Below are 25,669 nucleotides of genomic sequence, written 5' to 3'. Positions count from 1 at the left end.
CGTGGGTTCCCTCCGGGTACTCCGGCTTCCTCCCACCTCCAAAAGACATGCACCTGGGGATAGGTTGATTGGCAACACTAAATTGGCCCTAGTGTGTGAATGTGAGTGTGAGTGTGAATATTGTTTGTCTATCTGTGTTGGCCCTGTGATGAGGTGGCGACTTGTCCAGGGTGTACCCCGCCTCCCGCCCGATTGTAGCTGAGATAGGCTCCAGCGCCCCCCGCGACCCCGAAGGGAATAAGCGGTAGAAAATGGATGGATGGATGAATGGCAATTATTCATGGATTTATGGCAAGTTATTGTTATATCAGCATATGCTTTAAACAAATGTATATTTTCTATCCTTGCATATGTTTGTTTTGGAATTATCTCAACTTCCTAACTATAGTGTAGGGGTGTTTATTGTCACATATCCAGCGACAGATGATGCACGTTTTTTTGTGTAAATGTTTAAAAAAACAACCAGAAACTCTCGACTCTGATACGCGGTGTAGCGTTTCCGTCAATGGGAATAACACAGTCTGTGCTCTTATTCCCACAGTCTTAACGAGCCCGTGCTGCCTTCTGCTCCCCCAGCTGGCCTTTAGAGATGCAAAAGTGTGTGTGGGCGGAGTAACAGATAAAAGAGGCAGTCCTGAGGGCGTGGGCGAGACAGGAGACGTATAGTTCAATCATCCCTCGACATTATCGGCAGCAGACATAGCAACTTTTGACAATGAAAACTAGCATATGAGCAGTCATGAATAATTAGTTACACGTAAGGACCGAATTTAACCCTCTAGGGACATTCAGTTTTGATGATCTTCAACGCCAAACAGGACATGGAGAAGGCATTCGACCGTGTCCCTCGGGAAGTCTTGTGGAGAGTGCTCAGAGAGTACGGGGTATCGGACTGTCTGATTGTGGCGGTCCGCTCCCTGTATGATCAGTGCCAGAGTTTGGTCCGCATTGCCGGCAGTAAGTCGGACACGTTTCCAGTGAGGGTTGGACTCTGCCAAGGCTGCCCTTTGTCACCCATTCTGTTCTGAACTTTTATGGACAGAATTTCTAGGCGCAGTCAAGGCGTTGAGGGGATCTGGTTTGGTGGCTGCAGGATTGGGTCTCTGCTTTTTGCAGGTGATGTGGTCCTGATGGCTTCATCTGGCCAGGATCTTCAGCTGTCACTGGATCGGTTCGCTGCTGAGTGTGAAGAGACTGGGATGAGAATCAGCACCTCCAAATCCGAGTCCATGGTTCTCGCCCGGAAAAGGGTGGAGTGCCATCTCCGGGTTGCGGAGGAGACCCTGTCCCAAGTGGAGGAGTTCAAGTACCTCGGAGTCTTGTTCACGAGTGGGGGAAGAGTGGATCGTGAGATCGACAGGCGGATCGGTGCGGCGTCTTCAGTAATGCGGACGCTGTATCGATCCGTTGTGGTGAAGAAGGAGCTGAGCCGGAAGGCAAAGCTCTCAATTTACCGGTCGATCTACGTTCCCATCCTCACCTATGGTCATGAGCTTTGGGTTATGACCGAAAGGACAAGATCACGGGTACAAGCGGCCGAAATGAGTTTCCTCCGCCGGGTGGTGGGGCTCTCCCTTAGAGATAGGGTGAGAAGCTCTGCCATCTGGGGGGAGCTCAAAGTAAAGCCGCTGCTCCTCCACATCGAGAGGAGCCAGATGAGGTGGTTCGGGCATCTGGTCAGGATGCCACCCGAACGCCTCCCTAGGGAGGTGTTTAGGGCACGTCCGACCGGTAGGAGGCCACGGGGCAGACCCAGGACACGTTGGGAAGACTATGTATCCCGGCTGGCCTGAGAACGCCTCGGGATCCCCCGGGAAGAGCTGGACGAAGTGGCTGGGGAGAGGGAAGTCTGGGCTTCCCTGCTTAGGCTGCTGCCCCCGCGACCCGACCTCGGATAAGCGGAAGAAAATGGATGGATGGATCTTAACATGCACAAGACACATAAGAACTGAAAAGTACATTTTCGGCACAGTCCCACTAAGAGCAGACATACGTTACAGGGAGACAAGACGAGACCGCCAACGGAGCAGGCATTTTTACGGCGCTCCTTAAAAAAGGTGGGAAAAAGGTGATATTGGTAAAGGGGGTAAGAGTAAAAAAAATATCAGACTCAGCCTGGACCCCCAGGAGGGGGTCCAGACTGAGTCCAAGGGAAAAAACCTCATTTGCAATGCACACATAAACACGTTACATGTAGTCACAACAAACTCGCAACAGAGGGAGGGGGAGTTGGAGCAATCAAGCGGTGGTGAAGGTGTTGGTTGGGGAAGGGGCGGGTGCGTGCATGTATGCCCAATTTTCTTGGGTGTGATGTTGAAATGTTTTTGTGGACTGGGGCCGATCTCAGAGTTCGACACCAGGTGTTGTTGAGAGAAAGGCAGGTCAAAAGCGTCTATCGTTGAGGTGTCCTCGGGGGTGTTTTTCAGAACAGCCTGTTCCTGATAGCGTCAAGGCCATTCGAGGGAGTCAAATCGTAGATTAGGATGTTGTTTTCCGCGAGCAGTCAAAAAAAACCAATGACTCGCCTGCTCTATTTGTCCATGCTGGTTTTTCTCAAATTCAATTAAATTCTCCTTCTCAGCAAACTTCTCCATGATGTGATCCATCTTGCGATTCAGATCAGAAATCGCCGCAGTCTGTGATCCCACAGCCCTGCCCAATCCTTCCATTGCGACGAACAGCCTTTGGGCTCCTTGAGTGGACGCCATCATCTTCCGAATTTGACGATACACCAGAGCAATGCCCAGCCCAATCAGCAGGTGCCTTGCGATCATGGTTCCAAATAGGTAGATGTCTTCCACGTCCTCGATGGAAAGGACTGAGAGCATACTTGCCAACCCTCCCGTTTTTAGCGGGAGAATCCCGGTATTCAGCGCCTCTCCCGACAACCTCCCGGCAGAGATTTTCTCCCGACAAACTCCCGGTATTCAGCTGGAGCTGGAGGCCACGCCCCCTCCAGCTCAATGCGGACCTGAGTGGGGACAGCCGTTCTTACGTCCGCTTTCCCACAATATAAACAGCTAGCCTGTCCAATGACGTCATAACATCTACGGCTTTTAGAGAGTACAGTGCACAACAAGGAGAGAGAGTTCTTGGTTTCTTATGTGGGTTTATTGTTAGGCAGTTTCATTAACGTCCTCCCAGCGCGGTAACAACACACAACAACAGCAGTCACGTTTAGTCTACCGTAAAGCAGTTCGTCTGCAGTAAACAGCAATGTTGTGACACTCTTAAACAGGACAATACTGCCATATACTGGATAGCCTGCAGAACACTGAAATTCAAGTATTTTATTTATATGTATAATAAAATTTAAAAAAAATAAATAAATAAATAAATAAAAAAAAAATTAAAAAAATAAAATATATATATATAGCTAGAATTCACTGAAAGTCAAGTATTTCATACATATATATATATATATATATGTATTATTTATATATATGAAATACTTGATTTGGTGAATTCTAGCTGTAAATATACTCTCTTCTTAACCACGCCCTTAGCCACGCCCCAACCCACTACAACTCTTATACAATGTTGATGTTTTTTTTTTGTTCTTTAGCCTTTGCTGAACTCCAGACAGACATCCACGAGCTCACCCAAGAACTGGACGGAGCCGGAATTCCCTTCCTGGACTATCGGACGTACGCGATGAGGGTCCTATTCCCGGGCATTGAGGACCACCCTGTGCTCAAGGAGATGGAGGTACGGGTCAGTACACTACCATCCCATCCTTAAACTAAAACATACTAACTATCCGTAGCGTAGCTGGCAAAACCCGCGCTACTACACTAATAAACTAACATTACGTTTGCAAAATGTAGTCTGGCATGTAGAGGTGCATAGTAATGAGGTAGTAGTCATTTAAAGGCCTACTGAAATGATTTTTTTTTATTCAAACGGGGATAGCAGATCCATTCTATGTGTCATACTTGATCATTTCGCGATATTGCCATATTTTTGCTGAAAGGATTTAGTAGAGAACGACGACGATAAAGTTCGCAACTTTTGGTCTCTGATTAAAAAAAAGCCTGGCCTGTACCGGAAGTAGCGTGACGACACCGGAGGAAGGACTGCTCACATTTTCCTATTGTTTACACCAGCAGCGAGAGAGATTCGGACCGAGAAAGCGACGATTACCCCATTAACTTGAGCGAGGATGAAAGATTTGTGGATGAGGAACGTGAAAGTGAAGGACTAGCGTGCAGTGCAGAACTTATCTTTTTTCGCTCTGACCGTAACTTAGGTACAAGCTGACTCATTGGAATCCACACTCTCTCCTTTTTCTATTGTGGATCACGGATTTGTATTTTAAACCACCTCGGATACTATATCCTCTTGAAAATGAGAGTCGAGAACGCGAAATGGACATTCGCAGTGACTTTTATCTCCACGACAATACATCGGCGAAGCTCTTTAGCTACTGAGCTAACGTGATAGCATCGGGCTTTACTGCATATAGAAACAAAACAAATAAGTCCCTGACTAGAAGGATAGACAGAAGATCAACAATACTACCAAACTCTGGACATGTAAATACACGGTTAATGCGAAGCTTAGCAATGCTGTTGCTAACGACGCCATTGAAGCTAACTTAGCTACGGAACCTCGACAGAGCTATGCTAAAAACATTAGCTATCCACCTATGCCAGCCCTCATCTGCTCATCACGACCCGTGCTCACCTGCGTTCCAGCGATCGGCGGTACGACGAAGGACTTCACCCGATCACCGATGCGGTTGGCGGCCCGGAGACGGAGGAAGTCAAGGTGAGGTCGTTCGGCTAGCCCGTCTGCTATCCTCAAAGTCCTCCTGGTTGTGTTGCTGCAGCCAGCCGCTAATACACCGATCCCACCTACAACTTTCTTCTTTGCAGTCTTCATTGTTCATTAAAGGCCTACTGAAATGATTTTTTTTTATTTAAACGGGAATAGTAGATCCATTCTATGTGTCATATTTGATCATTTCGCGATATTGCCATATTTTTGCTGAAAGGATTTAGTATAGAACGACGACGATAAAGTTCGCAACTTTTGCTCGCTGATAAAAAAAAAAGCCTTGCCTGTAGCGGAAGTAGCGTGACGTCACAGGAGCTAGTATTCCTCACAATTCCCCGTTGTTTACAATGGAGCGAGAGAGATTCGGACCGAGAAAGTGACGATTACCCCATTAATTTGAGCGAGGATGAAAGATTCGTAGATGAGGAACGTTACAGTGAAGGACTTGAGAGGCAGTGATGGACGTATCTTTTTTCGCTCTGACCGTAACTTAGGTACAAGCTGGCTCATTGGATTCCACACTCTCCTTTTTTCTATTGTGGATCACAGATTTGTATTTTAAACCACCTGGGATACTACATCCTCTTGAAAATGAGAGTCGAGAACGCAAAATGGACATTCAGTGCCTTTTATCTCCACGACAATACATCGGCGAAATGCTTTAGCTACGAGCTAACGTGATAGCATCTTGCTTTAACTGCATATAGAAACAAAAGAAATAAACCCCTGGCGGGAAGTATAGATAGAAAATCAACAATACTATTAAACCGTGGACATGTAAATACACGGTTAATGCTTTCCAGGCTGGCGAAGGTTACCAATGCTGTGCTAACGACGCCATTGAAACTAACTTAGCAACCAGACTGCACAGAGCTATGCTAAAAACATTAGCTCTCCACCTACGCCAGCCAGCCCTCATTTGCTCATCAACACCCGTGCTCACCTGCGTTCCAGCGATCGGCAGAAGGACGAAGGACTTCACCCGATGCGTTTGGCGGCCCGGAGACGTAGGAAGTCAAGGTGAAGTCGGCGGCTAGCGCTCCAACAAAGTCTACAGTGTTGCTGTAGTCCGCTGCTAATACACCGATCCCACCTACAACTGTCTTCTTTGCAGCCTTCATTGTTCATTAAAAAAATTGCAAAAGATGTCCAGAATACTGTGGAATTATGAAATGAAAACAGAGCTTTTTGTATAGGATTCTACGGGGTACCATAACTTCCGTTACTCGGACTTCGTCACGCGCATACGTCATCATACCGCGACGTTTCAGCCGGATATTTCCCGGGAATTTTAAAATGTCACTTTATAAGTTAACCCGGCCGTATTGGCATGTGTTGCAATGTTAAGATCTCATCATTGATATAGAAACTATCAGACTGCGTGGTCGCTAGTAGTGGCTTTCAGTAGGCCTTCAAACAAATTGCAAAAGATTCACCAACACAGATGTCCAGAATACTGTGGAATTTTGAGATGAAAACAGAGCTTTTTGCATTGGATTCAATGGGTTCCGAATACTTCCGCGTCAACCCTTGATGTCACGCGCAAACGTTATCATATCGAAACGTTTTCAGCCGGACGTTTGCCGGAAAATTTAAAATGTCACTTTATAAGTTAACCCGGCCGTATTGGCATGTGTTGCAATGTTAAGATCTCATCATTGATGTATAAACTATCAGACTGCGTGGTCGCTAGTAGTGGCTTTCAGTAGGCCTTTAAAAACAACATTGTATACCAGAGACTGTCAAATATGAGGTTGCAAGATGAAAAAAAAAAAAAAAAGCACACTTTGTTCATCTTAATCACATTTCCTCTTCTTCATCTTAATGTATTCTGTTTCCTCCGTGAATACAAATGAGTACTTTCATCATTAGTGTGATCTCGCGGGACACACACGATATACTCTTAGTGTCGGAAAAGGAAGGCTTGCCAGCTTCTGACGGAAATAACATCAATAAGCGTGTTAACGAGTGTACAGTAATGCTGTATGTACAGCGAGAAGACACTATTTGACTATTTTACTAATTAATCAGCTACCTTAGCAGCGAAAGGTTTCGGTGCGCTCCGTTTGTAAACACATTTTATTGCTTCGTTTAGTTGGGGAATAAATTGTGAGAAGAGTTTGTAATCAGCGGTATCATGAAGATTTAGAACGTGGCGCTGCTTCATCAACATTGATTGGACCGCTGACTTTTACAGGTAATTAGTTTGACCTTTTTTGCAGTTACTAGTGCTAATGTTAAGAGAAGGTAAAGATACTCCTCATTTGCTCTTGGATGGAGTCATTAGCTCCACTTTCCATCGCAGGGACCTTTTCAGGATTGGTCCTATTTACTTTGGTATTTTCAAATGCGATCTACGTACTACGCATGGTCACAGGAAGTTCCGGGAACTAAAGTTGTGCTGGTAAAAAAAAAATTAAAAAAAAATCCAGTTACATCTGCATCGTGATTCTTGTTTGTTATGATTCGGAAATGTTATACAATTATAAATATATACCGCCCCATATGGCTCGGTTGGTGCCAGCAACTTGAGGGTTCCAGGTTCGATGCCCACTTCCGCCACCCTCGTCACTGCCGTTGTGTCCTCGGGCAAGACACTTTACCCACCTGCTCCCAGTGCCACCCACACTGGTTTAAATGTAACTTAGATATTGGCTTTTATTATGTAAAAGCACTTTGAGTCTCTAGAGAAAAGCGCTATATAAATATAATTCAATTTTTTTTTTTTAAAATTCAATAAAAATGATTCTTGAAAATGTTTAATAAAGACGTTTTTCCACACGTGTACGTCATACCTCAACAGTTTTTTTTAGGATTATTTACTTACCCGAAAATATACTGCCGGATGTTTTAACCAAGAATCGTGTTGAATCGAAAAATCACTTCGGAATTGAATCTTCCCTCTTGGAATCGGAAACGGATTAAAATGTGAGTTGTGCAGAAAATTATTTGGATCCTCCCCACACAACATAAAACATTTTTTTAAACTTTGCCTATCTGTGAAATTATTTCTATACTATTTGACTGAAACTGCAATTTTTTATTATTATATTTTAGCGCAAAAAACTAATTTGATGTGATTTAAAAAAAAAAATTGCTAAATTTCCTGCTACATCTCAATTCTTCTCAACAAAAAAGGAGAAAAATAACCTTAGAGCATACTTGCCAACCCTCCCGTTTTTAGCGGGAGAATCCCGGTATTCAGCGCCTCTCCCGACAACCTCCCGGCAGAGATTTTCTCCCGACAAACTCCCGGTATTCAGCCGGAGCTGGAGGCCACGCCCCCTCCAGCTCAATGCGGACCTGAGACTGAGTGGGGACAGCCTGTTCTCACGTCCGCTTTCCCACAATATAAACAGCTTGCCTGCCCAATGACGTCATAACATCTAGGGCTTTTAGAGAGTAGAGTGCACAACTGCGCACACAACAAGGAGACGAATCAGAAGAACGAGGAAATTACAGACATGGCGACGCCGTCGACGAGCAAGAGGAAGAAATGCGCTTGCAAGTTCCAAAACGAATGGAAACAAGAATTTCAGTTCATCCAGTACAGTTGGAAGGGGATGTTGCCTGTAAATATGTAGAACAGACTTCTCCATTGAACACGGTGGCTGAAATGATATACTCATCATGAACGGAGAAGTTAAACAGGACATCTAATGGATAGCCACCGGAACACTGAAATTCAAGTATTTTTTTTTTTTTATATGTAAATAAAATAAATATATATATAGCTAGAATTCACTGAAAGTCAAGTATTTCATATATATATATATATATATATATATATATATATATATATATATATATATATATATATATATATATATATATGTATATAAAATATATATTAAATACTCGAGTTGGTGAATTCTAGCTGTAAATAACCACGCCCCCAACCACCCCCCTACCCCCCACCCCCTGATATTGGAGGTCTCAAGGTTGGCAAGTATGCCTTAGAGGAAAATCTCATTTAAAACATTTGTATGCTCGTACAACACTTAAAACCTCTATGTGGAAAATACATTTTGGAATGGGTTAAGCAAATAAATGTAACAAAGCACCAATATGATTCAGTTTAAGAGACTGTTCACACTACAAGTCTTCACAAAGTACACAGAACAATAATTATGATGAACATATTGAACCCCCTTTTTTTGGGGAGATAAATCCATTAATTCCGCTACGGATTGAACCCAGTATGGTGACATTGTTATCACCAGGAAAGATGAGGTCACCTGCCTAGGTTCCATTCTAGAGGCTAACCTTTCCTGTGATAAAATGGCAACCAAGGTAATCAAAAAGGTTAACCAACGAACGAGATTTCTCTACAGAATTTCCTCTCTGGTCAACAAAAGCACCATGAGGATTCTAGCGGGAACTCTCGTTCAACCCTTTTTCGATTACGCATGCACCTCCTGGTACCCTAGCACCTCCAAAACCCTCAAATCTAAACTCCAAACATCTCAGAACAAGCTAGTCAGGTTACTTCTAGACCTCCACCCCAGATCCCACCTCACTCCTACCCACTTCTCTAAAGTGGGCTGGCTCAAGGTGGAGGACAGAGTTAAACAACTTGCACTGAGCCTAGTCTATAAAATCCGCTACACCTCCCTGATACCGAAGTACATGTCAAACTACTTCCTTAACGTAAATGACCGCCATAACCACAACACCAGGGGGAGCTCCACTAACCACGTTAAACCCAGATTCCGAACTAACAAAGGTCTTAACTCATTCTCTTTCTATGCCACATCAATGTGGAATGCGCTCCCAACAGGTATAAAAGAAAGGGCATCTCTATCCTCCTTCAAAACCGCAATAAAAGTTCACCTCCAGGCAGTTACAACCCTAAACTAACACCCTCCCCGGATTGCTAACAATCAAATGTAAACAATCAAATGCAGATACTTTTTCTTATGCCTTCTGATCTCTCTCTCTCTCTCTCTCTCTCTATGTCCACTACTTGATGTCCATATCCTAACCCCCCCCCCCCCTCCACACCCCTGATTGTAAATAATGTAAATAATTCATTGTGATTATCTTGTGTGATGACTGTATTATGATGATAGTATATCTGATAGTATATATCTGTATCATGAATCAATTTAAGTGGACCCCGACTTAAACAAGTTGAAAAACTTATTCGGGTGTTACCATTTAGTGGTCAATTGTACGGAATATGTACTTCACTGTGCAACCTACTAATAAAAGTCTCAATCAATCAATCAATCAATCAATCTTTTAAAACCAGTGGAAGAGAATGACAATTTGGGGAAACCCGCTTTTATATTCTTGCAAATTACTCGATGATGTCATGGTGACCACGCCCATAGCCACGCCCCCACCGCCACAGGTATCTTGGCAGTTTATGGGAAACACTGAAATCGGTAATTAAGAGATGGACAATATCGGATTTCGGCAAAAAAGCCATTATCGGACATCTCTACCTGAAAGCAGTCAATTTGAGACCGTCGAGTTTGGCTTTTCGCTTTTCACTTCCGCCAACGTCCCCGTGAGAAGGCCGCGCTCGCACCGCACCGTCGCGCCAAACAGCCGTTGTCGGCACGACGCGCGAGCGGATTCCAATTTGCCGTGACGTGAAACGTGAAGGAAGTGAAGGATACAATTACGGAATTGATGAGAAATATGGCAAAAGCATTTTGTCCACGCCGTCGAGAGCACGCAGACTTGACAGTTAGCCGGGTCCCTCGCTCTGAACGTTGCGACGCGGAAGCGTGTACCTATTAACTCCAGCTATAAAGAAATGCTGCGTTCTTTATAGTTAAGTCTCGACTTCCCTGCTTGTGTATTTCCCTTTGGGTTGTTAATGTAATCCAGGAAACAGCGTTATTACTGTGTGACCTCTCCATCCCTCAAGAGCTGCACTCCTGCAGACACATCCACACCCAAGCAATACACAAACTCCTTTAAAACACATCACATGGCGGTCAATACTTACCTTGGAGGGGCCAGGAATCTCATTTAGCGCTCCAGAGACGGGCCTCGACACTTCATTATAGCACGTCGCAGGAGAGAAGGATGGCGATGGAGGTGAAAATGTGTGTTTAAAGTGTGTGTGGGGAAAGTCTGGGCTATTATAATAGGAAGCGGAAGAGGCGGGGCTAGCGGCGGGTTGACTGACAGGTGTCTAGGGTGGGCTGTGCACGAGTGCTGACAGGTGCGGGCCGGTGGGACGAGCGAGCCACCGGTCCGACGCACGGCAAGCGCAATCACGTTACGCCTCGACGCTTTTGCACTCGCCTTTTTTTCACAGGAAGTTGTCGTGGTTGTTGACGCGGAACAGAAAGAGGTGTTTTGAAGTAATGTCACCTTTTTTCAGCCGAGAAGCTGCCAATTTGTCCTCGCTACAAACGGTATTAGAACAACACAACACAGATATTTGTTTTGGATTTTTTTGCATGTTTTTCATTTTTACCTTTTCTTTTTCTCGTACAGTTTTTTGTGTGTAAAGGTTGTATATTTTTATGCACATAATCACGTTTCATCAAACATATATGAACGTTGTTACTAGAGATGTCCGATAATATTTTAACGCATTTATCGGCCGATAAATGCGGTAAAATGTAATATCGGAAATTATCGGTATCGTTTTTTTTATTATCGGTATCGTTTTTTTTTTATTTTTTATTTTATTAAATCCACATAAAAAACACAAGATACACTTACAATTAGTGCACCAACCCAAAAAACCTCCCTCCCCCATTCACACTCATTCTCACAAAAGGTTGTTTCTTTCTGTTATCAATATTCTGCTTCCTACATTATATATCAATACAGTCTGCAAGGGATACAGTCCGTAAGCACACATAATTGTGCGTGCTGCTGCTCCACTAATAGTACTAACCTTTAACAGCTAATTTTACACATTTTCATTCATTACTAGTTTCTATGTAACTGTTTTTATATTGTTTTACTTTCTTTTTTTATTCAAGAAAATGTTTTTAATTTATTTATCTTATTTCATTTGATTAATTTTTTTAAAAAGTACCTTATCTTCACCATACCTGGTTGTCCAAATTAGGCATAATAATGTGTTAATTCCACAACTGTATATATCGGTTGATATCGGTATCGGTTGATATCGGTATCGGTAATTAAAGAGTTGGACAATATCGGCATATCGGATATCGGCAAAAAGCCATTATCGGACATCCCTAGTTGTTACCCTAGGGTAAACTGGGTACAACACATGGCACACTGACAAAGCTTAACCTATTGTTACTATAACAATCTACAAGGTTAATATAGCTGGCTTCTCTTTCTTCCCCTCCATTTTTCTGCATTCTTTTGTATCTCTAGTTATCATGACGTATATGTATTGTTGCATTTGAACAACTGTATTGTTGATAATAGAGGTACATTATTGGTATTATTCATTATCAATAGTGATATTCTTATTGGTATTTGTGCTGACAGGTGCGGGCCGGTGGGACGAGCGAGCCACCGGTCCGACGCACGGCAAGCGCAATCACGTTACGCCTCGACGCTTTTGCACTCGCCTTTTTTTCACAGGAAGTTGTCGTGGTTGTTGACGCGGAACAGAAAGAGGTGTTTTGAAGTAATGTCACCTTTTTTCAGCCGAGAAGCTGCCAATTTGTCCTCGCCACAGACGGTATTAGAACAACACAACACAGATATTTGTTTTGGATTTTTTTGCATATGTTTTTCTTTTTTACCTTTTCTTTTTCTCGTACAGTTTTTTGTGTGTATAAGTTGTATATTTTTTTGCGTTAAAATATAATATCGGAAATTATCGATATCGTTTTTTTTTATTATCGGTATCGTTTTTTTATTTTTTTTATTTTTTTTTTATTAAATCCACATAAAAAACACAAGATACACTTACAATTAGTGCACCAACCCAAAAAACCTCCCTCCCCCATTTACACTCATTCACACAAAAGGGTTGTTTCTTTCTGTTATTAATATTCTGCTTCCTACATTATATATCAATATATATCAATACAGTCTGCAAGGGATACAGTCCATAAGCACACATGATTGTGTGTGCTGCTGCTCCACTAATAGTACTAACCTTTAACAGTTAATTTTACAAATTTTCATTCATTACTAGTTTCTATGTAACTGTTTTTATATTGTTTTACTTTCTTTTTTATTCAAGAAAATGTTTTTAATTTATTTATCTTATTTTATTTGATAAATTTTTTTAAAAAGTACATTATCTTCACCATACCTGGTTGTCCAAATTAGGCATAATAATGTGTTAATTCCACGACTGTATATATCGGTTGATATCGGTATCGGTTGATATCGGTATCGGTAATTAAAGAGTTGGACAATATCGGCATATCGGATATCGGCAAAAAACAATATCGGACATCCCTAGTTGTTACCCTAGGGTAAACTGGGTATAACACATGGCACACTGACAAAGCTTAACCTATTGTTACTATAACAATCTACAAGGTTAATATAGCTGGCTTCTCTTTCTTCCCCTCCATTTTTGTGCTTTCTTTTGTATCTCTAGTTATCATGACGTATATGTATTGTTGCATTTGAACAACTGTATTGTTGATAATAGAGGTACATTATTGGTATTATTCATTATGAATAGTGCTATTTCTATTGGTATTTGTATTGCTCCATTTGTAGTGTAATAATGCTCATTGTCATTTCTGTATTATTATTTATTTCGCTAATTGCTTCTTTGCTATCACTTTTACTATCATATTTGTACATGTAATATTTGCTGATGTTGCTCTATTGTTGTTGTTGTTGTCTCTCTGTCTAATCCCCCTCTTGTCCCCACAATTCCCCCCTCTGTCTTCCTTTTTTTCTTCTTTCTATCCCCTCCTGCTCCGGCCCGGCTGCACCAAATGATAATATAAATACATTTAATAAAGTCAAATACAAATAAGGCAACAAGAGAAGGATCCTACACTTCTCTTTTGTAAAGTAAATGTGAACAGCCTATATGGGCATCTACATCAACTATATGATTTGCCTGAGAAGCTGGACAGGACAAAAAAAAAAAAAAAACTTTTTTTTTTTTTTTTTGTCCTGTCCAGCTTCTCAGGCAAATCATATAGTTGATGTAGATGCCCATATAGGCTGTTCACATTTACTTTACAAAAGAGAAGTGTAGGATCCTTCTCTTGTTGCCTTATTTGTATTTGACTTTATTAAATGTATTTATATTATCATTTGGTGCAGCCGGGCCAAAGCAGGAGGGGATAGATAGAGAAAAAAAAAGACTGCAGAGGGGGGAAATTGTGGGGACAAGAGGGGGATTAGACGGAGAGACAAAAACAACAACACCAAACACAACAACAACAACAATAGAGCAACATCAGCAAATAGGATATGTACAAATATGATGGTAAAAGTGATAGCAAAGAAGCAGTTAGTGAAAATAAAAAATAATATAGAAATGACAATGAGCATTATTACACTACAAATGGAGCAATACAAATACCAATAGAAATAGCAGAGATGCCCTTTCTTTTACACCTGTTGGGAGTGCATTCCACATTGTTGTGGCATGGAAATTGAATGAGTTAAGACCTTTGTTAGATCGGAATCTGGGTTTAACGTGGTTAGTGGAGCTCCCCCTGGTGTTGTGGTTATGGCGGTCATTTACCTTAAGGAAGTAGTTTGACATGTACTTCGGTATCAGGGAGGTGTAGTGGATTTTATAGACTAGGCTCAGTGCAAGTTGTTGTACTCTGTCCTCCACCCTGAGCCAGCCCACTTTGGAGAAGTGGGTAGGAGTGAGGTGGGATCTGGGGTGGAGGTCTAGAAGTAATTTGACTAGCTTGTTCTGGGATGTTTGGAGTTTAGATTTGAGGGTTTTGGAGGTGCTAGGGTACCAGGAGGTGCATGCGTAATCGAAAAAGGGTTGAACGAGAGTTCCCGCTAGAATCCTCAAGGTGCTTTTGTTGACCAGAGAGGAGATTCTATAGAGAAATCTCGTTCGTTGGTTGACCTTTTTGATTACCTTGGTTGCCATTTTATCACAGGAAAGATTAGCCTCTAGAATGGAACCAAGGCAGGTGACCTCATCTTTCCTGGTGATAACAATGTCACCCACTTTTATAGTGAAGTCATTGACTTTCTTAAGGTTGATGTGGGACCCAAATAGGATGGATTCCGTTTTACCCAACTGTATGGATAGCTTGTTGTCAGCGAGCCAGGTGCAAGTTCTACAGAGCTCAGCACTGAGGATTTTCTCCACCTGTGACTTGTCCTTGTCTGATACGAGCAAGGCAGAGTCATCCGCAAACGAGAACAATTCACAGTCGCATGCTGATGACAAGTCGTTTATGTATATTAGGAACAGTAAAGGTCCTAATATACTGCCTTGGGGGACTCCACAGCTCACTGAGAGGGGGGGGGGGGACACGGTGCCGTTCACCTCTACCACCTGCTCCCTCCCCTCCAAGTAAGATTGCATCCAGCTCGATGAGGTTTTGTCAATTCCGATTGCTCTGAGTTTATACAACGGTATAGCGTGGTTAACGGTGTCAAAGGCCTTCTGAAGGTCCGTAGTATTTGCTCGTGTCCACCTCATGTTTGATGTGGTCGGTCAGATAGAGAAGGCATGTGTCACTGGAGTGGTTAGTTCTGAAGCCGGATTGGAATGTGTACATGAGTTTTTTAGTGGCAAGGTAACTATCGACCTGTTCATAAACTATTTTTTCCATTACTTTCGAAATGGAACTGAGAATAGAAACAGGTCGGTAGTTGCCAGGTTCCAATTTTTAAAGAGGGGAGTTACTCTTGCTATCTTAAAATCTTTTGGTACTTGGCCTTGTGAAATTGAGAGGTTTATTATGTGCGTGATGATCGGGGCAATGATGGAGGCAGAGTCCCTGAGGAATCTGGAGGGGATATTGTCAAGGCCGGTGGCCTTGTTTGGGTGGAGCGCGCTCAATTTTTTAAAGCACCTCATCAGCTGAGACCATTTCTAATTTGAAATCATCGTTGGATACTCCTAGCTTTCTGTAGAAGGCTTTAATGTGTTCTACACCAAAGCGACCAGAGTAGTGGGACAGCTTGTTGACAAGAGTTGCGGCTATGCTGGTGAAAAAGGCGTTAAGTTTCACCAACTGCTTGAAAGAAATCGGGTTTCTCTTTGAATTGTCCTTTTTTTGTCCGTGTATTGATTGTAGCTCGCTTGTTGCGTTTCCATTCGACGACGTGACGAATTGCAGGTGGAAAAATGATGTTCTGCGTACGTCGCTGTGGAAAATCTCTGCGACGGGAAGGATATGACGAGAAATGTCTGAATGTACAAATTGCTCTTCCGTGCTTTTATTCCCGCCGGGAATCATTTTCTCGCTCTTGCCTTCTTCCTTCAGGTGCAGGCAAATGTGGAAAAAGCTCTGACGCTGTTTGGCCAGTTGCTGACAAAGAAGCACTTCCTGTTGACTTTCATACGAACGCTGGAGGCGCAGAGGTTGGACGGCTTTACTGTTATTATACTATTATTATTACTATAGGGTCGTAGACTAATTAGGTTGTGGAATAATTAAATCATAAAATAATTTATTACATCTTTAAATAATTACGTTGTGAAATAATTAAATATTTAAATAGTTAAATTAATAAATACATACAACATATTATTCAATGGTGCATGTAATAATATGTTATGTGTTATTATTGTTTTACTCTAGCAAGGAGTAATGTTGTAATTTAAAGTTTGTTTCCCCCTCACAATTTGTTCATAAAAAACAAGCTGACTAATTTCTGGAAATATTACGACTTAATTTTTTTCATAAATATACAGTACAGGCCAAAAGTTTGGACACACCTTCTCATTCAATGAGTTTTCTTTATTTTGTTTTATTTATTTATTTTTATCATTTTTATTTTATTTTTTTAAAAATTTTATAAACCTTTATTTATAAATTGCGACATTTACAAACAGTTGAGAAATAATAATCAAAATAAGTACAAAACAGCGCCAGGGGGTTGTAAACTCAAAGTATCTAAAATAGAATGCAATTGTATATATATATATATATATATATACATACACTGTATATATATATATGTATATATATATATATATATATATGTATATATATATATATATATATATATATATATATATATATATATATATATATACACTGTATATATATATATATATATATATATATATATATACATATATATATATATACATATATATATATATACATATATATATATATATATATATATATATATATATATATATATACATATATATATACATACATATATACATATATATATATATACATATATACATATATATATATATATATATACATATATATACATATATATATATATATATATATACATATATATACATATATATATATATATACATATATATACATATATATATATATATATACATATATATATATATATATATATATATATATATATATATATATATATACATATATATATATATACATATATATATATATATATATATATATATATATATATATATATATATATATATATATATATATACATATATATATATATATATATATATATATATATATATATATATACATATATATATATATATATATACATATATATATATATATATACATATATATACATATATATATATATATATATACATATATATACATATATATATATATATATATATACATATATATATATATATATATATATATATATATATATATATATATATATATATATATATATATATATATATATATATATATATATATATATATATATTAGGGCTGCAACAACTAATCGATTAAATCGATTATAAAAATAGTTGCCGATTAATTTAGTCATCAATTCGTTGGATCTATGCTATGCGCATGCGCAGAGGCTTTTAAAAAAAAAAAAAAAAAAAAAAATTATTTTTTTATTTTTTAAAATAAACCTTTATTTATAAACTGCAACATGTTCAAACAGCTGAGAAACAATAATCAAAATTAGTATGGTGCCAGTATGCTGTTTTTTTTCAATAAAATACTGGAAAGGATAGAAATGTAGTTTGTCTCTTTTATCCGATTATTAATCGATTAATCGAAGTAATAATCGACAGATTAATCGATTATCAAATTAATCGTTAGTTGCAGCCCTAATATATATATATATATATATATATATATATATATATATATATATATATATATATATATATATATATATATATAGTAAATAATTAAAATTTGGAACACAGCATCATCGTTTTCACAGCTTTTTGGTTGTTAGAGGTAGAGAGTGTTTTAACATAGAGTTCTAATTCTTTTTTTAAAGGCAAAAAATATGTCGGGTAAGATGCGTTTTCTTTATTTTCATGTAGATTGTCACATCAAAACTATGAATGAACACATGTGGAGTTATGTACTTAACAAAAAAAGGTGAAATAACTGAACACATGTTTTGTATTCTAGTTTCTTCAAAATAGCCACCCTTTGCTCTGATTACTGCTTTGCGCACTCTCGGCATTCTCTCCATGAGCTTCAAGCACACCTGTGAAGTGAAAACCAGTTCAGGGGCCGTACTTATCAAGCTTCTTAGAGTGCCATTTTACACTTAAGTCCTGAGAATTTGCGAAATTTAGTCCTACTCTCAAACTTAAGAATAAAAGCTTTTTATCAACGTTCTTAAGTCTAAGAATCACTCCTACTCTCCACGATATTTAAGAGACCTTCAGAGGTGTCTTAAGTGGTTAGGAGTTGCCAGCAGGGGATGGCACTGAGGCGAGAGAGACGTGCGCGAACGTTCAGGGAACGGAACAATGTTTTTTGTTTTTTTTATGACGAGCAGCTGATCAAACGGTATCGTTTAGACAGAGCGGATATTATTTTTGTCACAGATTTAATACTTTTCGATTCCTTGTTGATTTCTACATGTGTCTGCAGTGGGCTAGTACATATAGAGCCACCCACACCAGTTTCAAATTAGTTGCCTAATTAATGAATTGGAAAGAAAATGTTATGACAGTAGCGTATGTGTGTGGCCGTGAGGTGAGTGACGTCAGTGAGTGTGTGGGCGATAGAAGAGAGGGAGCGGTAGCGTGAGTGCCGGCGGGGACTAGTTTGTTTTGTATTATTTTGTAGTTTATTGTCAAAATATACACTCCCATTGTCCACTTAAATATTTCCAAGATATTTATTTATTCTTAGACAACGGATTCCCTTCCGTGATTGGTCATTTCTATGGACACAGAAATGACGTCACCTAAAATTCCGTTTACGGCACATAGTAATGTCGTAATTCAGCTCTGAGTGTGACACTTAAGATTCAGTCCTACACTTCGCTGAAAGTGTGAGTAAGACGCTTGATAACTAACTTAAGTGCAGCTTTCAGCAAAGAATTTATTTACTCTTAAGTCAACTCTTAGCAGACTTCTTAGGAGTAATTCTAAGAAGCTTGATAAGTACGGCCCCAGGTGACTACCTCTTGAAGCTCATGGAGAGAATGCCAAGAGTGCGCAAAGCAGTAATCAGAGCCAAGGGTGGCTATTTTGAAGAAACTAAAATATAAAACTTGTGTTCAGTTATTTCACCTTTTTTTCGTTAGGTACATAACTCCACATGTGTTCATTCATAGTCTTGATGTGACAATCTACAATGTAAATAGTCATGATAATAAAGAACACGCATTGAATGCGAAGGTATGTTCAAACTTTTGGCCTGTACTGTGTATATTTTCCGAAACGTTAATTAGGTAATTAGCAGTATCCATCCAGTCATCTTCTACCACTTGTCCCTCTCGGGGTCGATAAAAACATAACATACAGACCAATTACCTGTAATGATTATTGGTAAAAGGGGCCAGTTATTATATCAATCAAAAGTTCAAATAAATCAAATGTGAAATGAGATATTTTCCTAGACATGGTAAAGGCTGGGGTAAAAAAAGTTTGATGTTTTTTTTCCATTGTAACAGTCAACGCTTAAAATGTCCTTCCAGGTCGTTTTCCATGCGGGACCGAGGCAACGTGGCGTCTCTGATCATGACCGCCCTGCAGGGGGAGATGGAGTACGCCACAGGAGTCCTGAAACAACTTCTGTCTGACCTGATCGAAAGGAACTTGGAGAGTAAAAATCATCCCAAACTGCTTCTCAGGAGGTGAGGAATGAGATTTGATTGACCCTGAGCGGCTCTTCTGTATAATGCCTTTTAACCTGGTGGCATATTTATTGTTGGAAGCATATCCTTATTTAAGTGTTACTTCTTTCTAAACTCCTATAGTCATATAAAGAATAGCTAATATTCTTCCTTCTTTTGAGTCTCATAGTAAGGTGTTGGCCTTCTAGATTGGAATGTGTCAGAGTAGAGATAACTCGGAGTAGTCTAAACAAAGAGTGTGGGGGCGAGGGACAGACGGAAGATCACGGGACTTGCGGGAGTTTTGGGCTAGACCGAGCTAGACCGATCTGGACCGGGCTGGGGAACGCTGGTGTGCTGGATTGGTCTCAGTTTGTCCTCTAAGCTTGGAGAATAAACCACAAAATACCAACTATTGCCTGGAGATTGAATATAAACATCAGCGTATTGCCATAAAAAGAATCTGGGAGAGACTAGCAATTTGAATTCCCCATTGGAGGAATGCTGGTCAACGCAACAATTTGGGGGCTCGTCCGGGATGGCACGCTGTTGATTGATGACTTCTTGCAATCTTCTGGACAGACTCAATTGGCCAATTCAAGGTAAGCAGAACCTTTCTTTTTAGATAAAATCTGCGTTAGGAGTCTGTCCTGAAGTCTGTAAGTCAAACACTGTTTTGTAATCCCAGGCACAGAGTGGTGATTTTGATAGATTGATTGCATTTTTGCCGAGCCTGCCATTGCATTAAAATTGTAAATAAGTGGTCAACGCAACATTATGTACATTAATATTGAAATATCATTTTATTCATCATTTATATCATGGGTGTCAAACTCTGGCCCGCGGGCCAAATTTGGCCCGCCGTGTAATTTCATTTGGCACTTGAGGCAATATCAAATTAACATTAGATCTGGCCCGCCGGTATTGTAACACCGCATTCACCGCTAATACTCATACTTACCAACCGTCCTGATTTTCCCAGGAGACTCCTGAATTCCAGTGCCCCCCCCCCGAAAATCTCCCGGGGCAACCATTCTCCCGAATTTCTCCCAATTTCCACCCGGATAACAATATTGGGGGCGTGCCTTAAAGGCACTGCCTTTAGCGTCCTCTACAACCTGTCGTCACGTCCGCTTTTCCTCCATACAAACAGCCCAGTCACAAGATATATGCGGCTTTTACACACACATGAGCGAATGCAAGGCATGCTTGGTCAACAGCCATACAGGTCACACTGAGGGTACCCGTATAAACAACTTTAACACTGTTACAAATATGCGCCACACTGTGAACCCACACCAAACAAAAATGACAAACACATTTCGGAAGAACATCCGCACTGTAACACAACATAAACACAACAGAGCAAATACCCCGAACCCCTTGCAGCACTAACTCTTCCGGGACGCTACAATATACACCCCCCGCTACCACCAAACCCCAAATGAGCGAATGCAAGGCATATTAAATTTAATTTAACATGCCGAAGAGAATAAGCGGTAGAAAATGGATGGATGTCATTGATGTTTTTTCGTTTGTTTTTTGAAAGTTGATTTTGCACTATTAAATTATATAAGCATTGCTTGTTCCATATTCAGTGTTAAAGCAAATCAGTGTAGCAAACTGAGCAATAATTAACGTTTTATTCATGCACTTTCTCTTGCTACTTCAAGGCTTGAATGTTTGATTCATTCATTATTGTTATTTTATTTTCCAATGTATTATTAGCCTGTGGAAAAAGTTTATTTTGATGTTTACCTCAGAAGGCTGCAAATAGAAAAGAGGCATTCAATTTGTATTTAAATTTTATTTGATATGCCATTGATATTTTTTAATTATTATTATTATTATATGAAAGTGGATTTTGCATGTCACTATAAAGTTATATAAGTCTTGCTTGTTCAATATTCAATGCAAAACGTGTTTGGGTCCCTATTAAAAGATTAATTTGTTCAACCTTGGCCCGCGGCTTTGTTAAGTTTTAAATTTTGGCCCACTCTGTATTTGAGTTTGACACCCCTGATTTATGTGATTGTTCCGCCACACAGGTGTATTTGTGTGTGCACAACACAGCTTAATTGATTGATTGATTGAAACTTGTATTAGTAGATTGCACAGTACAGTACATATTCCGTACAATTGACCACTAAATGGTAACACCCCAATAAGTTTTTCAACTTGTTTAAGTCGGGGTCCACGTTAATCAATTCACGGTAAAGCTCACAGATTTTGTTCAAAATGTTTGTTCTCTCAACACGAGCTCTAAATTATTATTTGTTTATGCATTTTCCATTCAAAATGACATTTGGGATACATACACTATAAATATGCAGCATAAAAAATAATAATAAAAACTAGGGATGTCCGATAATGGCTTTTTGCCGATATCCGATATTCCGATATTGTCCAACTCTTTAATTACCGATACCGATACTGATATATACAGTTGTGGAATTAACACATTATTATGCCTAATTTGGACAACCAGGTATGGTGAAGATAAGGTCCTTTTTTTTAAAAAATTAATAAAATAAAATAAGATAAATAAATTAAAAACACTTTCTTGAATAAAAAAGAAAGTAAAACAATATAAAATCAGTTACATAGAAACTAGTAATTAATGAAAATTAGTAACATTAACTGTTAAAGGTTAGTACTATTACTGGAGCAGCAGCACGCACAATCATGTGTGCTTACGGACTGTATCCCTTGCAGACTGTATTGATATATATTGATATATAATGTAGGAAGCAGAATATTAATAACAGAAAGAAACAACCCTTTTGTGTGAATGAGTGTAAATGGGGGAGGGAGGTTTTTTGGGTTGGTGCACTAATTGTAAGTGTATCTTGTGTTTTTTATGTTGATTTAATAAAAAAAAAACAAAAAAAAAAAAACGATACCGATAATAAAAAAACCGATACCGATAATTTCCGATATTACATTTTAAAGCATTTATCGGCCGATATTATCGGACATCTCTAATAAGAACTGCAGGGTTACATGTGGTTGTGGACGTCCATTATATAACGTTAAAAGATATTGCTTGTAGGACTCATAAATAATAATAATAATAATAATAATAGATTTTATTTGTAAAAAGCACTTTACATTGAGCAAACAACCTCAAAGTGCTACAGTGTATAAAAAAATAAATAAAAAGATAATAAAAATAAAAACTAGAACAAGCACGCATATATCTAAAAAAAAAGCCTTTTTTTTTTAAAGAAGGGTTTTTAAGCCTTTTTTAAAAGCATCCACAGTCTGTGGTGCCCTCAGGTGGTCAGGGAGAGCGTTCCACAGACTGGGAGCGGATTCTTCTCTATATAAAAGCACACACAAAAAAATATAAAACAATCACGGTTTTTGTGGGAATTTTGACTTCTTTGAAATTCTTTTTTTAATTTTCCTAATACAGAACGGAGTCGGTTGCTGAGAAAATGCTGACCAACTGGTTCACGTTCCTCTTGTATAAGTTCCTCAAGGTAAGTCCGACGAGTTATGTAAGACATTTTCTTATGTTATTGGTCGTGCTGTCAAACAATGATTTTCTTTCAAACACAAATAATCGTACATTTGAAAATGAGTCATTCGCATAATTTGAATTGATTTAAAATCGACCAAATTTGGACACAAATGCAACTTTGTGTGATTATCATTTTTTTTTATGTTTAACTTGAATCTACATCATTTATTTGTGCAGAACTTACTAACAGTTTTATCTGGAGTCTAGTCAGGGTGTATTTGGAAGTGTGATTTGCCAGCAAGCACACATCAGTCCGAGTCTCACTCATCTTTGCACTGATGCATGCATTGAACTCTTTAAAGCAGTAGTCCCCAACCACCGGGCCGCAAATTGGTACCGGGCCGTGCAAGAAATGTAATTTAAAAAAAAAAAAAAAAAAAGGTTTTTTTTTTTTTTTTTGAGCCAGCTTGTACCTAAAAAATTTTTTTTTTATTTTTATTTATTTTTTTTTTAAATTAAATCAACATAAAAAACACAATATATACATTATATATCAATACAGATCAATACAGTATGCAGGGATACAGTCCGTAAGGACACGTGATTGTATTTCTCTATGGAAAAAAAAAAAAAAAAAAAAAAAACGCTATCCGACGCTAGCCGCCGACCGCATCGATGATCGGGTGAAGTCCTTCGTCGCGCCGTCGATCGCTGGAACGCAGGTGAGCACGGGTGTTGATGAGCAGATGAGGGCTGGCTGGCGTAGGTGGATAGCTAATGTTTTTATCATAGCTCTGTGAGGTCCCGTTGCTAAGTTAGCTTCAATGGCGTCGTTAGCAACAGCATTGTTAAGCTTCGCCAGGTTGGAAAGCATTAACCGTGTAATTACATGTCCATGGTTTAATAGTATTGTTGATCTTCTGTCTATCCTTCCAGTCAGGGACTTATTTGTTTTGTTTCTATCTGCAGTTAAGCCCGATGCTATCACGTTAGCTCCGTAGCTAAAGTACGCTACTTCCGGTACAGGCAAGGCTTTTTTTTTATCAGCGACCAAAAGTTGCGAACTTTATCGTCGATGTTCTCTACTAAATCCTTTCAGCAAAAATATGGCAATATCGCGAAATGATCAAGTATGACACATAGAATGGATCTGCTATCCCCGTTTAAATAAAAAAAAATCATTTCAGTAGGCCTTTAATGACCGTATAACACTGTGCTTCTCAATTCTTTTCTGTTACGCCACACCCCCAGGAAGAAGAAATTATATTAAAATATTTAAGAATATTTCTACAGAATTATTTTATTTAATAACTAAGTAGTTTTATGGTTTGTATTTTGTACTTTTACTGTAACGAAAATGAACTGAACTGAATGCCATATTGTTAACTTATTAGCGAATTACCTGCTGGCAGTTTGCAGTTTTTTAATGTTTCATCCTAAAGAATTAGGGATGTCCGATAATGGCGTTTTGCCGATATCCGATATTCCGATATTGTCCAACTCTTTAATTACCGATACCGATATCAACCGATATATGCAGTCGTGGAATTAACACATTATTATGCCTAATTTGGACAACCAGGTATGGTGAAGATAAGGTACTTTTTTAAAAAATTAGTAAAATAAGATAAATAAATTAAAAACATTTTCTTGAATAAAAAAGAAAGTACAACAATATAAAAACAGTTACATAGAAACTAGTAATGAATGAAAATGAGTAAAATTAACTGTTAAAGGTTAGTACTATTAGTGGAGCAGCAGCACGCACAATCATGTGTGCTTACGGACTGTATCCCTTGCAGACTGTATTGATATATATTGATATATAATGTAGGAAGCAGAATATTAATAACAGAAATAAATAAATAAATGATAAATGGGTTATACTTGTATAGCGCTTTTCTACCTTCAAGGTACTCAAAGCGCTTTGACAGTATTTCCACATTTACCCATTCACACACACATTCACACACTGATGGCGGGAGCTGCCATGCAAGGCGCTAACCAGCAGCCATCAGAGGCAAAGGGTGAAGTGTCTTGCCCAAGGACACAACGGACATGACTAAGAAGGTAGAAGGTGGGAATTGAACCCCAGTAACCAGCAACACTCCGATTGCTGGCACAGCCACTCTACCAACTTCGCCACGCCGTCCAGAAAGAAACAACCCTTTTGTGTGAATGAGTGTAAATGGGGGAGGGAGGTTTTTTGGGTTGGTGCACTAATTGTAAGTGTATCTTGGGTTTTTTATGTTGATTTAATTTAAAAAAAAAAAAAATAAATAAATTAAAAAAAACGATACTGATAATAAAAAAAAC

The 25,669-nt window shown here is 39.1% G+C and overlaps 1 protein-coding gene across 4 annotated transcripts in view; it reads left to right on the top strand.

Annotated features, from left to right (window-relative positions):
• Positions 1 to 25,669, top strand: part of LOC133653263 (plexin-A1-like) — a 684,271-nt gene that overhangs the window by 613,756 nt on the left and 44,846 nt on the right. For 3 of the 4 annotated variants that reach the window (XM_062052348.1, XM_062052350.1, XM_062052347.1), the window contains exons 21-24: positions 3,566 to 3,714; positions 16,125 to 16,222; positions 19,750 to 19,908; positions 23,306 to 23,372. In XM_062052348.1, the coding sequence (XP_061908332.1) occupies positions 3,566 to 3,714; positions 16,125 to 16,222; positions 19,750 to 19,908; positions 23,306 to 23,372 (473 nt within the window). The remainder of the gene's footprint in view (positions 1 to 3,565; positions 3,715 to 16,124; positions 16,223 to 19,749; positions 19,909 to 23,305; positions 23,373 to 25,669) is intronic. The other variant, XM_062052349.1, reaches the window with a different exon arrangement.

This window comes from Entelurus aequoreus, linkage group LG07 (assembly GCF_033978785.1).
Source record: "Entelurus aequoreus isolate RoL-2023_Sb linkage group LG07, RoL_Eaeq_v1.1, whole genome shotgun sequence".
Taxonomy (NCBI): domain Eukaryota; kingdom Metazoa; phylum Chordata; class Actinopteri; order Syngnathiformes; family Syngnathidae; genus Entelurus; species Entelurus aequoreus.
Note: the sequence above shows the minus strand (reverse complement) of the source record. Positions and strands in the feature narration are given on the sequence as shown.